Source organism: Myotis yumanensis, unplaced genomic scaffold, assembly GCF_028538775.1.
Source record: "Myotis yumanensis isolate MYYU_CA2020_CCGP unplaced genomic scaffold, mMyoYum1.0.hap1 SCAF_18, whole genome shotgun sequence".
In the NCBI taxonomy this organism is placed as follows: Eukaryota; Metazoa; Chordata; class Mammalia; order Chiroptera; family Vespertilionidae; genus Myotis; species Myotis yumanensis.
In genome coordinates this window covers 33,699,514-33,714,654 of record NW_027223769.1, presented here as the reverse complement: position 1 = coordinate 33,714,654, position 15,141 = coordinate 33,699,514, and the positions used below count along the sequence as shown (strand labels likewise).

The following is a 15,141-nucleotide window of genomic DNA, read 5'->3' as shown; positions in this document are numbered from 1 at the left end:
AACACAAACAAAACAACAAAAACAAGGTATGCTATTCACCAATCTTTTAAACAATATTTTATAGCTGCACTTCCAAGCTTCTTAGTTTGTGGCATTATTTCAGATCTTCATGACTACAGAAAATGATACACCAAATGCCTTTCAGAAAATGGCCACTGAAGAATCACTAAATGTTCTTCCTTTTCTTAAACCCCCATCTGCCATTCAATGCAGCTGAAAACAGAAGCGGAATGTGTTGCTCCCAGAGAGAAGGGGGTGGTTGGTGTCAGGGAGTAACTTAAATGTACCTTGTTTTTAAAAGAGCAGTTCAGTTGAGAGCTGAAGAGCCCCAGTTATAACAAGTCCTTATGCTCTAGCACTGTTGCTTGGCCCGAGAAGCTACAAACAAGACACATCAGGTTCAAAGGCAGTGCTTATTTCTCAAGTCTAAGTTATTCTTATTTTAAAAAGAAGCCCTTATCATTTACCTACATAAGTTATTTTGTATCTTTCCTCTCAGAGTCATGTTCTATTTCATGATCAAAATATATTCCCAAATACAATGCCTATTTATGGACCTCCTTTAAAATGTAATGTACGTTAGACATGCAGTTATCTAAAATGTGATAATTTCAAATTTTCCTTTGTTAATGATGTAGAAGTTTATTCTATTCCAAGTCTACAAACAAATGCGGATATACCAATTGTAGAATTCATTTACCTGAACAGGAGAAATGGCATCTAAGCTGCTAGCACTGGGAGGGCGTCCTTTTGGCATAACTCCAGGTGGCGGTTGTCTGGCCTTATTCATGACATTGCTGCAATTGGCTACCATGGTGAGGATGGTTTCTGATAATTCCTGAGAAACACTCCTAAAGAGAAAAGAAAAGTGAGAAAGATCACTTGTTATCCCCCAGAACACCTTAATGAAAAAAATTTGCTAGAACACGTGGTTAAATTTCCACTACATCTTATGTCTTTCCACCTGTCATTAATGACTAGGATTTCCTAACAATTGGTTTTCTCTTGCAAGTCTAATTTACATCTCTGAAACTAAACCTTATACACAATACAACCAATATATGTTAAATATTCCAAGAAACAATCCATATTCTCAACCACTTTGTCAAAAATTATGCACAAACCTGGAAATATCAAAGCAAATAATTTTTATACAAGATTCCCATAGTCAAAAGATCACACATTTATTTAAATACAGCTAAAAATACCATAAAGGTAATCGGTAACTACATTTGGCAAGCACATATAAAATTGATTGACTCCTAAAATATCAACTTCTAGGAAAAATGTTTAACAGAAAAACCCACCTTCCTGTCTTAGGGTGTTATTGCCTCATAAAACTGCGGAACACTTCGCAATCATAAACTCTATACAAACTTGATACTGTCTTAGATCTTTCCTCCTAAATTCAGAATCTTACTTCTGGCATTAGGAAGTAAAAGTAGCCCTAGCCCAGCGGTCGCCAACCCTTCAGACCTCACGGACCACCAGTTGGTGACCACTGCCCTAGCCCAGTGGTTGGTAAACCGCGGCTCGCGAGCCACATGCAGCTCTTTGGCCCCTTGAGTGTGGCTCTTCCACAAAATACCACGTGTGGGCACGCACGTACAGTGCGATTGAAACTTCGTGGCCCATGCGCAGAAGTCGATTATTTGGAAAGGAGATAGACAAAACAAGTATACAAGACAAAGTGATATTTAGCCCAGGAATACAAGGTTTCTGTTACATTCCAAAATTAATTAACATTACACATCAATAGAATGAAAAACAAAAACCACACGATCATCTTAATTGATGAAAGTAGAAGGATAAGGGGGTCAAATCCCTCTAGTGTTAACTACAACAATTAAGGCTTGGCTAGAACAAGACTGCGCACAGAGACCACAAGGGGGTGCACCAAGAAAGCATAAAAGATGCGGAGACAAAAAAACATGACAGAAATGGAGGATATGGAGCTAAGAATCGCAATTTTGAGGGCTTGCCATAAATTTGTGCAGAGCCTCACGAAAACTAATGAGACCCTCGATGCTACGATAAAGAAATTAGAAAGTAAGCATACACGGACTGAAATAAAGAATATTATACCCAATAGCAGACCAGAGGAGTACAATAATCAAACCAAAGATTCGACAAAAAACACCCAATTGGAAAAGCAAAATGAAAAAAGAATCCGAAAGTGTGAAGATAGTGTAAGGAGCCTCTGGGACAGCTTTAAGCGGTCTAATATCAGAGTCATTGGAGTGCCAGAAGATGAGAGACAGCAAGATATTGAAAACCTATTTCAAGAAATAATGGCAGAAAACTTCCCCCACCTGGAGAAAGAAATGGACTTACAGGTCCAAGAAGCGCAGAGAACCCCAAACAAAAGGAATCCAAAGAGGACCACACCAAGACACATCATCATTAAAATGCCAAGAGCAAAAGACAAAGAGAAAATCTTAAAAGCAGCAAGAGAAAGAGGCTCAATTACCTACAAGGGAATACCCATACGACTGTCAGCTGATTTCTCAACAGAAACTTTGCAGGCCAGAAGGGAATGGCAAGAAATATTCAAAGTGCTGAATACCAAGAACCTACAACCAAGATTACTTTATCCAGCAAAGCTATCATTCAGAATTGAAGGTCAGATAAAGAGCTTCACAGATAAGGAAAAGCTAAAGGAGTTCATCACCGCCAAACCAGTATTATATGAAATGCTGAAAGGTATCCTTTAAGAAGAGGAAGAAGAAGAAAAAGGTAAAGATACAAACTATGAACAACAAACATGCATCTATCAACAAATAAATCTAAGAATCAAGTGAATAAATAACCTGATGTACAGAATGAACTGGTGATTATAATAGAATCAGGGACATAGAAAGGGAATAGACTGACTATTCTTGGGGGAAAAAGGGGTGTGGGAGATGCGGGAAGTGACTGGACAAAAATCATGCACCTATGGATGAACACAGTGGGTGGGGAGTGAGGGTGGAGGGTGGGGTGGGAGCTGTAAGGAGGGGAGTTATGGGGGGAAAAAAGAGGAACAAATGTAATAATCTGAACAATAAAGATTTAATTTAAAAAAGAAAAAAAGAAAAAAAGAAAGTAGAAGGATAAGATAAAAATGCTTTCGTGATAAACTACCCAAAGAACTAGAACTAGACAGTAAGGAAAACTCAACCTGAAGGACATCCATGATAACAACATACTTAATGGTGAAATATGGATACTTTCCTCCTAAAATCAAAAGACAAGGATATCTACTTTCTACTTCTAATCAACAACAGACTGAAGGTTCATGCTAGAGAAATTAGGCAAGAAAAAGAAAAGGCATCCAGATGAGAAAAGAAGAAATAAAACTGTCTCCATTCACAGATGACATGACATATAAAAAACTTAACTAGTGCAAGACTTATGTAATAAAAGTAACAAAACATCACTGAAAGAAATTAGAGACTTAAGTAAATGGATAAATATCCCAGATTCATGAATTAGAAGTCTTGATATTAAGATTACATATTTAACATAACCAAAAGATTTGTTTGACACAATCATTATCAAAATACCAATGGGCTTCTTTCCAGTTTCTTTACAAAAGTTGACAAGCTGATCCTAAAATTCATATGAAAGAACAAGGGACCCAAAATAGACAAAACAATCTTGAAAAAGAACAAAGTTGGAAGAGTCATACATCCCAAGTTCAAAAATTACTAAAAAGTTATAGTAATCAAAACTGTGATACTGGCATAAGGACAGACATATAGATCAATGGAACAGAAATAAGAGTCCAGAAATAAACATATACATTACAGGCCAACTGATTTTCTTTTTTTCCTTATTAAGACAATTCAAAAGGGAGAGACCAGCCCTAGCCTGTTTGGCTCAGTGGATAGAGTGTTGACATGCAGGCTGAAGGTTTCCAGGCTTGATCCCCAGTAAAGGGCATGCAGGAGGCAGCCAACCAATGATTCTCTCTCATCACTGATGGATCTCTCCCCCTCCCCCTTCCTCTCGGAAATCAATAAAAATGTTTGTTTGTTGTTTTTTTTTAAGGGAAAGACCAGCTTTTTCAACAAATGGTATTGGGACAAATATTCGCATGTAAAACAATGTAACAGGAACCCTATTACACACCATATATGAAAAAAAAATGGAGTATGTATTTTATGTAGTACAATACTTTAACTTTTAAACGTATCGGATTATCTGAAATGCCATTGCTTTTAATCATTCAACCTTTCTTCCCCAAATCAACAATTACCCATATAATCCAATCCCAACATTGAATGGTCATTTTCAAGCATGTTCTTCTTACCCTGCACAAGCTTGTAAACAGGCCAACATTGTTGCCAGAGTTTCCGGAGGAAGTTGAGCACTTTTGGGCTGATCTTTCTCTGGGGCAAGTCCACCCAAAATAGAAGGACACCGCCTCTTTAAAAAAGTCATGCATGCCTGGATAAAAGGCTCCTGAGAAAGAGAAAAGTCTCTCAGTGTATTTGAAAGTGATCTTAATTGCTTTTGGATTAAAAATAAATTGATTTCAGATTAAAGACTAAGCACTCTAACTAAAATCCAGAATAACAACTTAATTGCCATTTATATAATTATTTTTCTTCAGCTATTTTAGCCATCAATATTTAAAATTAGTAATAAATGGACAAATCCTTACTCCATGCTCTCGAATTTTATCTGTGAGCCACTTGTCAAGTTTGAGGTATTCACGACGTGAAGCAAGTGCAGCAAGGTCAATAACAAAGGCAAATGGAGTACCATTTAGCAGCATTGACAAGGCCTAAAGAAAAATATTAGAAACTGTAAGTCAAACAATTAAGTAATTTTCTATCTGTCTGTCCTATTTTCTGTTGCCTGCTTTTATTTTCACAAATAAGTCTAAATAAAACATGCTAACATTTTCTTGGCCATAATGTTTTAAACAGGTTAATCCCACAATAGAAACATTAGTCCCTACTTAAAATAAGGTGAACATTTCAACTGGACTTTACCTTCAAAAGAAGCTTTACCCTATGCTTTTTCAAATAACTAAATCTAAAGCAGAACAAGACAAAAAGAATGAAAAATAACCCCAACCCAGTTTAAAAAAATCTAAACTCGGGCTTATTTGAACCGTAGCAGAACTATTAACAACTAATACTATGTCTTTAGTTTATCAAAAGACATCAAGAGTCAGACTATTTCTCAAAAGGTCCTGTCAATGCTAATGAAATTTGCAAAAGGGTTGAAACCCAAGCAGCTTTTCAAAAAATTGTATCTCCCAGATTACATATGAAAAGGTCAATTATGACTTCCTTTAAAATAAAATCAATTTGCAAATATCACTGAAAGACTAAACAAAATTCAATACAATATAAATTAATTTTGCCACTTAAATTAGGTATTTTCACATTAAAACCACTCTGCTGCCCAGCTGGCATGGTACAGCGATTGAGCATCAGATTATGAACCAGGATTGTCATGGTTGAATTCCCAGTCAGGGCACATGCCCCGGTTGTGGACTCAATCCCCAGTGCAGGGGGCAGCCGATGAATGATTCTCTCTCATCATTGATGTTTCTATCTCCCTCCCTCCCTCTCCCTTCCTCTCTGAAATCAATTAAAATATATTTAAAAAACAAAAACAACCACTCTGCTTCTAATCCCTTTCTACTTACAAGACAAAATTCGTATCTTAACTCATTCTAGCTAAAAGCTAGTTACATATGAATTCTTCGTAAGGCATATGTTATATTAAAAAATGTTAATTTTTATAATTAATAAATAAAAGTGTTATTCTGTCCCTCCAAGCTCACCTTCAAGTCCTGGGCCACATCAAGTATTCGAGACAATTTGGCCTGGTCATAATGCTCTCCTCGCATGTACCATTCTGCCATTGCATGCATGATAAGTTGGCGGATAGAGGGAGACTGTCCCTAAGAATAGAAAAGGAGAGTTAAATAGCAATCCTGAAGAACACTGACAGGCACTATTCCAAATGCCCAGCTAAGATGGACAATTTTTCACACTGAACATCATCCAATGAAGAAATGGTCATGTCTTACCTGCCCATGCCATGCATAGTGCAAAATAATAGCTGAGTTAGGATGGTTTCCAAGGAAAATTGGCATCAGAGTAGAGATGAGTTCATGGCGCAAGCTGTGCCAGGAGCTGTTGATTTGTAGTAAGGCCATTACCAGCATGTCTGGACAGTGTTTGATAGGGAAGCTAAAGAGCTGTTTGACTTGCTCATATTGTCCCACCTCTGCGAGCCTCAGTAGAGATTCAACCAAATCCAAGCTCTTCCTAACAAGAATGGAAGTAAAATACTCCATCAATGAAAATCTAGATAAACAAAATTCACTTTACAAATAAGTGATACCAGCTATCAGGATAAAACAAAGTTGTTGTCATCATTTAATATTTGAAAAATATTTATATTGGTGCTGTTCACCTGAAAAATATATGCTGCTATTCTATCGGACTAATTTCAAAGGCAATCCAAATTAACAATGAAACATTATGAACTAGATGCCTTTGGGGACCAATCCAGCCCATACACACTCCCTTCATACAGCCATGTGTGACTCTCAACAGTAATGAAGGTACTTTTACCATCCTTACCTCACATCCCCGAAGAGAAGTGATTTGAATTCCAGGAGAAACCTACTAGGCCAGAGGCATATTCTCCCTCAGAAACTTAAAATTGGAACTCAGAGAAAATAGATACTTTTGCTGAAAATACTAGATTTGATGGGTTGGCCTTCTTGAGCTACTCTTAATAGAAAGCAAATCTACAGACAAGACAGGGATCTAAAACACTAAGGGAGGCTTACGAACCTCCTTCCAATATTTAATAGTTTCAGAAACTAATGGCAGCCCTTACAAGAGATGTAACTATCTCCGGATACGAAACTAAAAGTATATTTATCACCCTCTATAAAAATTTAAGATAACTAGGCTCATTAAAAATACTGTTACATTGAAACCTTTTAACTATGTAGTTGCTCACTACTAATTTCATTTTTCAAAAAAGTAGAAGTAACCCTTTCAAGAAAAGTGAGATGATTACTTACCAAGTGGCAATTTCTCGATTGTCATCCTCCGGTGGTGCTTTCAGAATATCAATGACAACAGTATGACAGGGATAGTCAGCAAAACAGAAGATCTCTGGATTTATAAGGGAATGCTGAATAAAGGAGAGCTGGAACAAGAGAAAAAAGTCCTTATCACCATAAATAATAGTGAATGCTATAAAAATCTGAAACATTTATTAGGCTACCCTTAATTAAAGGTTATTAGAATGACAATATCCTTTTAAAATATAAATTATTTGCTCTTTCAAAATCACAGACAATTCAGACAGATGAAAGCTGTAGGATAACATGGCCTTGGAGATATACATCATTAACAGTTTTGATTGCTAAACTTCAACTCAGTATAACACTAAACTATGATAGTGTTCCTTCAAATTTATGAGTCTCTGCTTTTCTGATCCATGCAAAACTCTATGTTAAAAAAATATTTTAACCAATGGATAGATGGCACTATATAAGAAATGTCATTTCCCAGTACACCAAGGTTGAGGGTTCAATCCCAGGTCAGCTGGAGAGTATCATGTTAAGTGAAATAAGTCAGTCACATGATCTCACTCATATGTGGAATCTAAGTAACAAAATAAACTGATAAATGGAGTGTATCCAGAGACATGGAAGCATGGAACAGAGTGTGGAATCTCGGGAGGGTGGGTGGAAGGTAATCAACCAAGGACCTTGTATGCATATATGTATGGCCCGTGGACACAGACAACGGTGCGGTGAGGGCCTGGGTTGGGCTAGAGAGGGTCAATGGGGGGAAAGGGTGGAAATACATAATACTTTCAACAATAAAGATTTAAAAAAAAAAAATCCCCAGTCAAGAAACATACAAGAATCAACCAATGGCCCAGCCAGTGTGGTTCAGTGATTGAGTGTCAACCTAAATCGGAAGGTCATGGTTGGATTCCTGGTCAGAGCACATGTTGGGGGTACAGGCTCAATCCCCAGTAGGGGCGGCATGCAGCAGGCAGCCGATCAATGATTCTCTCTCATTATTGATGTTTCTATCTCTCTCTTTCTCCTTTCCTTTCTGAAATAAAATAAATAAATAAAATGTAAATATAGAAGAATCAACCAATGAATGCATAAATAAGTGGAACAAATCAATGTCTCTATCTCTCTCCTCTCACCCCCTTCCTCTCACTCTAAAAATCAATATATTAAAAGAAATAGGTCATTAGTTTGTTCCCTTTCTATAGCTAATCACCATTCATTTACCTGGCCTTCTGCGTTTTTCCAAGGTCTATATATGAGGTCTACTGGGAACACATCCATACCCAAACCCCTTTGAATGCCATAAACCACATTATGAAGTCCTTTACTGTCACGAATTTGAAATCCAGGATGATCCAGTTCATAAGTTACTTCCTTGAAATTCAAAGCCGGGTTCTAAATAGAAAAAAATTTCAAATTTGAATGAACAAAAGTGTACATATTTCATATTAGATGCTTTATTCAAAAAGCCAAATTGAATCTGAAATTCAATCAAGATGTTCCAATTATAAACTCAAAATCATCTAAATCTTTCTGACATTTCCCATGAGAATTAGAAAGGTAAATTCTTAATATTTAAACTAAACTAGCAGGGTCTAGTTTAGCAGGGTCTCTACTAGCAGGGTACTCTAACCATGCAGTTCATGACATACTTCTGACCATATGAGTACACAAATGGAACTCTCTTCCCCTACTTAAGTCCAATGAACACGCCCATCCCAGTATGGCAAATAAGTAACTCTTCACTCAATGTCTTTTCTTTATATCAAGATTCTACTACCTTGGAACAAAGATACAAAAATAAATAGATTGTGCCATAACCGGTTTGGCTCAGTGGATAGAGCATCAGCCTGCGGACTCAGGGGTCCCAGGTTCGATTCCGGTCAAGGGCATATGCCTTGGTTGCAGGCACATCCCCAGTGGGGAGTGTGCAGGAGGCAGCTGATCAATGTTTCTCTCTCATCGATGTTTCTAACTCTCTATCCCTCTCCCTTCCTCTCTGTAAAAAAATCAATAAAAAATATATTTTAATAAATAAATAAATAAATACATTGTAACAAACACCATTCTTCATTAACTAAGGATTTCCCCTAAAAGCCTACCAATGTGTGTATCAGGAAAAGTCTAGATTATTTATATCAAAGTGACATAAAATTACGTTAAAAAAATGTTCTATGAAAAGGAATTCAAAAAAAGCTTGAGACTCCTTAAAGAAATACAAAGCAAAGGAAACGAGTGTATAGAACATAATTTACCAAACACTGCACAAAGTACTAAGTATATTTTATGCTTGAAAGAAAAAAGGCTATGCACATTTTGTATTTAAAATCTCCAATTAAAGCATCACAGTCCGTTTAGTTTTGCCCTAAAATAACTCCTGTTAAGCCATGAAAACTTTTTTCTTTTTCTATTTTATTTCATCCCATGCACCAAGAGGTCACGGGTTCGATTCCTGGTCAGTGCACATGCCAGGGTTACGGCCTTGATCCCCAGTGAGGGGCATGCAGGAAGCAGCTGATCAATGTGTATGTTTCTCATAGATGTTTCTATCTCTTGATGTTTCTATCTTCCTCTCTCTAAAAATCAATAAAAACTTTTTTTTTTAAAGTTTATAAAATACATTGTTGCACTCATTCAGCTGGGCATTTTATTTATTAAAATTTACTTTCTGGCCCTAACCGGTTTGGCTCAGTGGATAGAGTGTCAGCCTGCAGACTCAAGGTCCCCAGGTTCGATTCCGGTCAAGGGCATATACCTTGGTTGCGGGCACATCCCCAATAGGGAGTGTGCAGGAGGCAGCTGATCGATGTTTCTCTCTCATTGATGTTTCTAACTCTTTATCCCTCTCCCTTACTCTCTGTAAAAAATCAATAAAATAAAAAAAAAAATTACTTTCAGTGGGCTACATCATACTAACAGCATGAATATAAAATCATGATTACATGTATTTACCAGCTCTTTGAGAACATCAATCAAGACTTCTACATTCCATGTGTGTGCCTGTGCGCCATCACTTTTATCTTTTCCATCACTCCAAATCCCACTGCCAGGAGCAGAGATACTCTGTGGAAGTAAAGTTTGAATTAAATAAACCCAACTACTTAATGTGCTCAGCTCTGATTGGCAGAATAACCAATCATAATGTAATTTAATAAATAGGGAAGGGAAGGAGTGCACTTCATTCATGTTGTTTTAAAATAGCTGATTTCTACACTTACCTGCAATGGAATTCCATCTGTTAATCCTGAATGAGTTCGAGCCATCATTCCCAAAACCCTTGCTACCTGGCCAGCTGTAACCTCCCGAACACCAAACTGCATGATTATATTGCGACATTCTTCAATACTGAAACAGAAATTAAACTTCAGAAAAACACTACCACCATCAATATCAAGGCTAAAAAATGCTAACATAAAATGAGCCCTTAAGTGAAATCCCTAGCTTTACCGATATAGGCAGAGTATAATGCTTCATTCTTATTACTTTTATATGGGGGGGGGTGGGGGAGGAAAGGAGGGGAAGAGAGGGAGAGGTAGGAGGGGAAGAGAGGGGGATAGGGAGACTGAGGGGGAGGGGGGGGGAGAGAGAGGGAGAGAGAGAGAGAGAGAGGCAGGCATCTATGTGAGAGCAAAACATCGATTGGTTGCCTTTCGTATGTGCATGGACAGGGGATCAAACCCACAACCCAGGTATATGGCATCACCAGTAATTAAACAGGCAACCCCTTCGGTGCACAAATAACTGAGCCACTCCAGCTGGGCTGAATAAGTTCCTCTTTAAAATACTGATATTCACCCTAGCCGGTTTGGCTCAGTGGAGAGAGCATTGGCCTGCGGACCAAGGGCACATACCTTGGTTGTAGGCTCCTACCTGGTCGGGGCTTGTTCAGGAGACAACCAATCGATGTCTCTCACATCGATGTTTCTCTCTGTCTTTCCCTCTCTCTTCTACTCTCCCTAAAAATCAATGGAAAAATATCCTCGGGCGAGGATTAGCAAAAAAAAAAAAAAAAAATTAGAAGAAGAAAACACTCATATTCGAGGTAAGTTTAATTGTTACGGTATGTACAAAGCCTTAAAATACATCCTAACTTTTCACTTTGCATCTTGAAGTTTAATTAAACAGAAGTTTTATGCCAGGTACACACACACACAACAAATATACATACTTTCTTTTTTTTTTTTTTTTTTTTTTTTTAATTTTTTGGTGGAGATGCCGGGGATTGAACCCGGGGCCAAATATACATACTTTCAACCGTAAGTGGAAATGTGGTTTATATGAGTTTTAAAAACATTATAAAAATTACACGTAAAGTGAAATCAAAGTACATTAATGCCCTTAATAACTTATTCTCACAAAAATATTAGCAATCTATGATATTACAGTTTTAAGTCCTACTCACTTCCTTTGGTGCCCCTGGCAGGTGAGAAAAATGTGCAAGAGCAGGGTATAAAAAAGGCAGAAAAGGAAGGAGGTAAAAGGTGGAAGATGAAGGTACAGTGAGGAAATTCCATGTGGGGGCAGGGAGGAGAAACAATTGCCTCAGGAGACACACCTCTCTTGGCAACTAGGTTAGGCACCTGTGGTGTCTACATTTGAGGAGGATAGGAAGAGGCGAGAAGAGAGAGAAATTTGGCCCCCAGGATATTTATTGCTGCCACCAACACTAGTATGTGGAAGATTAAATTTTAAGCAAATTCTTTTTTAAAAAAATATATTTTATTGATTTTTTACAGAGAGGAAGACAGGGATAGAGAGTTAGAAACATCAATGAGAGAGAAACATTGATCAGCTGCCTCCTGCACACCCCCCACTGGGGATGTGCCCGCAACCCAGGTACATGCCCCTGACCGGAATCGAACCCGGGACCCTTGAGTCCGCAGGCCGACGCTCCATCCGCTGAGCCAAACCGGTCAGGGCTTTAAGCAAATTCTTGAGAGGAAAGTTGGTAATACATTAAGTAATCTTAAGAGCTTGCTTTAAAGAATTAGACTGTGATTGACACAAGAGTAATCAATTTAGTGTTTTGCTACCAACCTTGCACAAAAGCCATAGCCTACTTCTTGCATGAAATCAGCCAAAGAGCTCTCCATCATGGTTTTAGCTACCCCTCCAGAATCAGGCAGGATCCTGTCCATTAGAATGTCCCGTTTTTCAGGGTATAAAAGTGGTGCAAGCACCACGGGACAGCGTTCCTGGGGAAAATCTAAGGAAGGAAAAAGAAAAAGGTTACAAGTGCTATGCTAATTAAAAAACAAACTATTCTCTTCCACTCTCTCTCTTAGTCCTTCAAACCTGACTCTTCCACAAACTTATATTCAAATCAAAAATCTGTTCAGTTTTTCCACACCAGCTAGCCCAAGCTATGACTTCAGCTTCAATTCCAAAATGTGAGTGTTTTTATAGCACAGCAATTAATCAGTGTATTTTCCATTTTGTATATTACGGTCCCAGTATCTACTGACCAATTCACACTCTAAGTATTACTTTAAACTTTCATGATATAGCTATCAATTCCAATAAAAGGAAGGAATCAGAAATAAATAATTCAAATATCAGAATCTATTTAAATTAAGTGGAAAACTTGAATATTAAACTATATAAACAAATTAACAGGAAAAATGGATACAGGCTGGTCCACTATCAAAGATTTGCCTTAAAAAAAAGACTACTTTTCTCTCTAAAAGAAGAATCAGAGGAAGAAAGGATGGTGATAGAAGGAGCTATCTTAGCCTAACAATGCCAGTAGCCAAGGAATTAAAGTATGTCAAAAGTGAATAATTTTTCAAACTAAAAAGAACGATAGATATAGGCTCTGTCTCCCCAAGGGACAAAAAAGCCTATATGGAAATATACCACTTCTTAAAACTGAGGCTGTATTTATATAACAAGATAATTGATGAAGTTAGGTTCATTTTATACCTTTCCTACGAGGCTTTTATCACTTTCATATTTTAAGTTACACAATACTCACTTCCTTAAAAGATTGCCAACTTAATAACAGAAAAGTAAAGCAGCCTTCACTTATATCCTACACTCGTCATCCAAAGAAATAAACCTTTACAGGCTACAGGCACTCCTTTACCTCTGCGCAGTGTCTTAAGAAAAGCGTCTATCTGCTCCTGTCCAACTCCGAAGGCTCCCTTCTGCCCAAAGAGGAGATGGGAGAGGAGGAGGTGTAGCACCTCTATTGCTATATCTTGGAAGCCACCTTCTTGATTTCCACTGACGTCTGCGTCAATGTAAGAACGCAGAAGGTCTGGGAGCTTCTGTTTGATAAACTGGGCAGCTAGAAGTCAGGTAAACAAAAACCCACAAGTTATTTTTGCACCGTAACAGGAAAAAGATCACATACCATCAAAATATAGATGACATCATTATCATTCACTAACTCAGGGGTCCTCAAACTACGGCCCGCGGGCCACATGCAAATACAAATATTGTATTTGTCCCTGTTTTGTTTTTTTACTTCAAAATAAGATATGTGCAGTGTGCATAAGAATTTGTTCATAGTTTTTTTTTAAACTATAGTCCGGCCCTCCAACGGTCTGAGGGACAGTGAACTGGCCCCCTGTTTAAAAAGTTTGAGGACCCCTGCACTAACTCATCCTTCACCCTCTAATGCTTTCATAGATATAATAGGGTAGGTATTAAAATAAGAGACCAACTGCCAGGGACGGGGGGAGGGGGAAAATGAAGAGTTGTCTCATGGAATATAATGTTTCAGTTTTGCAAAATGAAGAAATTCCCAACATCTGTTACACCACAGCATAACTATAGTTAACACTACTAAACTACACTTAAAAGTGGTTATGAAAGGTAAATTTTATGTGTTTTTGCCATACATGCATACATACATACACAAGACCAAAATAAATTCTTACATTATCCTTATCCTCTAAATCTATAACTATGCAACCTTAAGATTCAAAAAACTCATGGACTTTAAAGAATCTAGGCTCCTTAAGGAAAAGAGAACTTACCAAAACCTCTGAGATCTGAGCTGGAAGAATTCAAGAGGGCAAGGCCAAAAATTACCTGAAACAGTAAGGGTTAGATTAATCAGTCAAATAGCTGTTTTAAATTTAATTCTGCCTACATCTCTTTTCTTAAATCACTTACCTCTTGTACTTTGCTTAACTTGAGAACTTTACTTAGCTGGGCAAATAAGTGGGGTGCAGGCTTTAAACTCTGAAACAAACCAAACTTTATTTTAAAACAAGAACCTACAATTTTCAAGAAGTTTATGAAAGCACATATTCACCCAATTATAGAACTACATGGAGTCACATAACTCTGTAGTGCTGCTAGAAACAATACACCATGTCCCATAACTGTGGAATGACGAGCTTAAGCCTTCGTATGATCTGGTTTTAGTAAGATTTTCTATTTATTATCAAACTATCTTGACTTCGTTAGAAAGCTACAAAAACCCCAACGTAACTACTTAAAATTTTTAAATTAAAGTATGACATTATGAGAACATGGTTTATGGCATTTTTAGAAGCCTACTAAGAGATCACATTCTTAGAACTACTAAAGACAAAAACAATACCAACCTTCTGATAGTGCAATGGATTATCAATGGCATAGGACAACGTAGAGATAAAATTTGGCTTTGTAATCAGCGAAGCACACTCCTGAATCAGAAACTGAGTCTTTAAAAATAAAAAAATACATTTTCATCAGCATTAACAGTTATATTGCAAATAGAAGCAGAGGTACTCAAAACATTAAAGTATAATCCAGTATTATGCACTATTTCTACATTATCAAAAGCTGCTCTTTAGAAATCCCTTTAAACTACTTAAAGTATATTAGCAACAAGTGTTAAACCAAACCAAAATCTCTACAGAATAGAGTACACTGACAGGATAATTATAAGGACAGTTCTGACAAACTGTTACCAGATTGAAAATAAAGCCAAAGAAATTCAATCTAAAACAAGAGATCTCCCCTCTGCCTCATTTACTTGTCAAGCAAGACTTCCCCACATTCCTGCTGTTCTTCAGGCAGATCTGATCTCCAGCTCGCTAAGCCTGAACTAGGTACTGTAAGGGTCTGCAACCAGGCAGGAGAAG

At 37.4% G+C, this 15,141-nt stretch overlaps 1 protein-coding gene and 1 non-coding gene across 11 annotated transcripts in view; both read right to left on the bottom strand.

Annotated features, from left to right (window-relative positions):
* Positions 1-15,141, bottom strand: part of CNOT1 (CCR4-NOT transcription complex subunit 1) — a 68,644-nt gene that overhangs the window by 36,120 nt on the left and 17,383 nt on the right. For 9 of the 10 annotated variants that reach the window (XM_070398673.1, XM_070398672.1, XM_070398680.1 and 6 more), the window contains exons 4-17: positions 14,620-14,718; positions 14,183-14,251; positions 14,044-14,098; positions 13,146-13,349; positions 12,098-12,266; positions 10,279-10,405; positions 10,013-10,123; positions 8,285-8,455; positions 7,046-7,173; positions 6,035-6,275; positions 5,786-5,905; positions 4,649-4,771; positions 4,295-4,446; positions 701-851 (exon numbers count right to left, since the gene is read on the bottom strand). In XM_070398673.1, the coding sequence (XP_070254774.1) occupies positions 701-851; positions 4,295-4,446; positions 4,649-4,771; positions 5,786-5,905; positions 6,035-6,275; positions 7,046-7,173; positions 8,285-8,455; positions 10,013-10,123; positions 10,279-10,405; positions 12,098-12,266; positions 13,146-13,349; positions 14,044-14,098; positions 14,183-14,251; positions 14,620-14,718 (1,920 nt within the window). The remainder of the gene's footprint in view (positions 1-700; positions 852-4,294; positions 4,447-4,648; positions 4,772-5,785; positions 5,906-6,034; positions 6,276-7,045; positions 7,174-8,284; positions 8,456-10,012; positions 10,124-10,278; positions 10,406-12,097; positions 12,267-13,145; positions 13,350-14,043; positions 14,099-14,182; positions 14,252-14,619; positions 14,719-15,141) is intronic. The other variant, XM_070398681.1, reaches the window with a different exon arrangement.
* LOC138997517 (small nucleolar RNA SNORA50) lies at positions 280-415 on the bottom strand. The gene has a single exon (XR_011468974.1). It is a non-coding gene; the product is annotated as a small nucleolar RNA SNORA50 (small nucleolar RNA).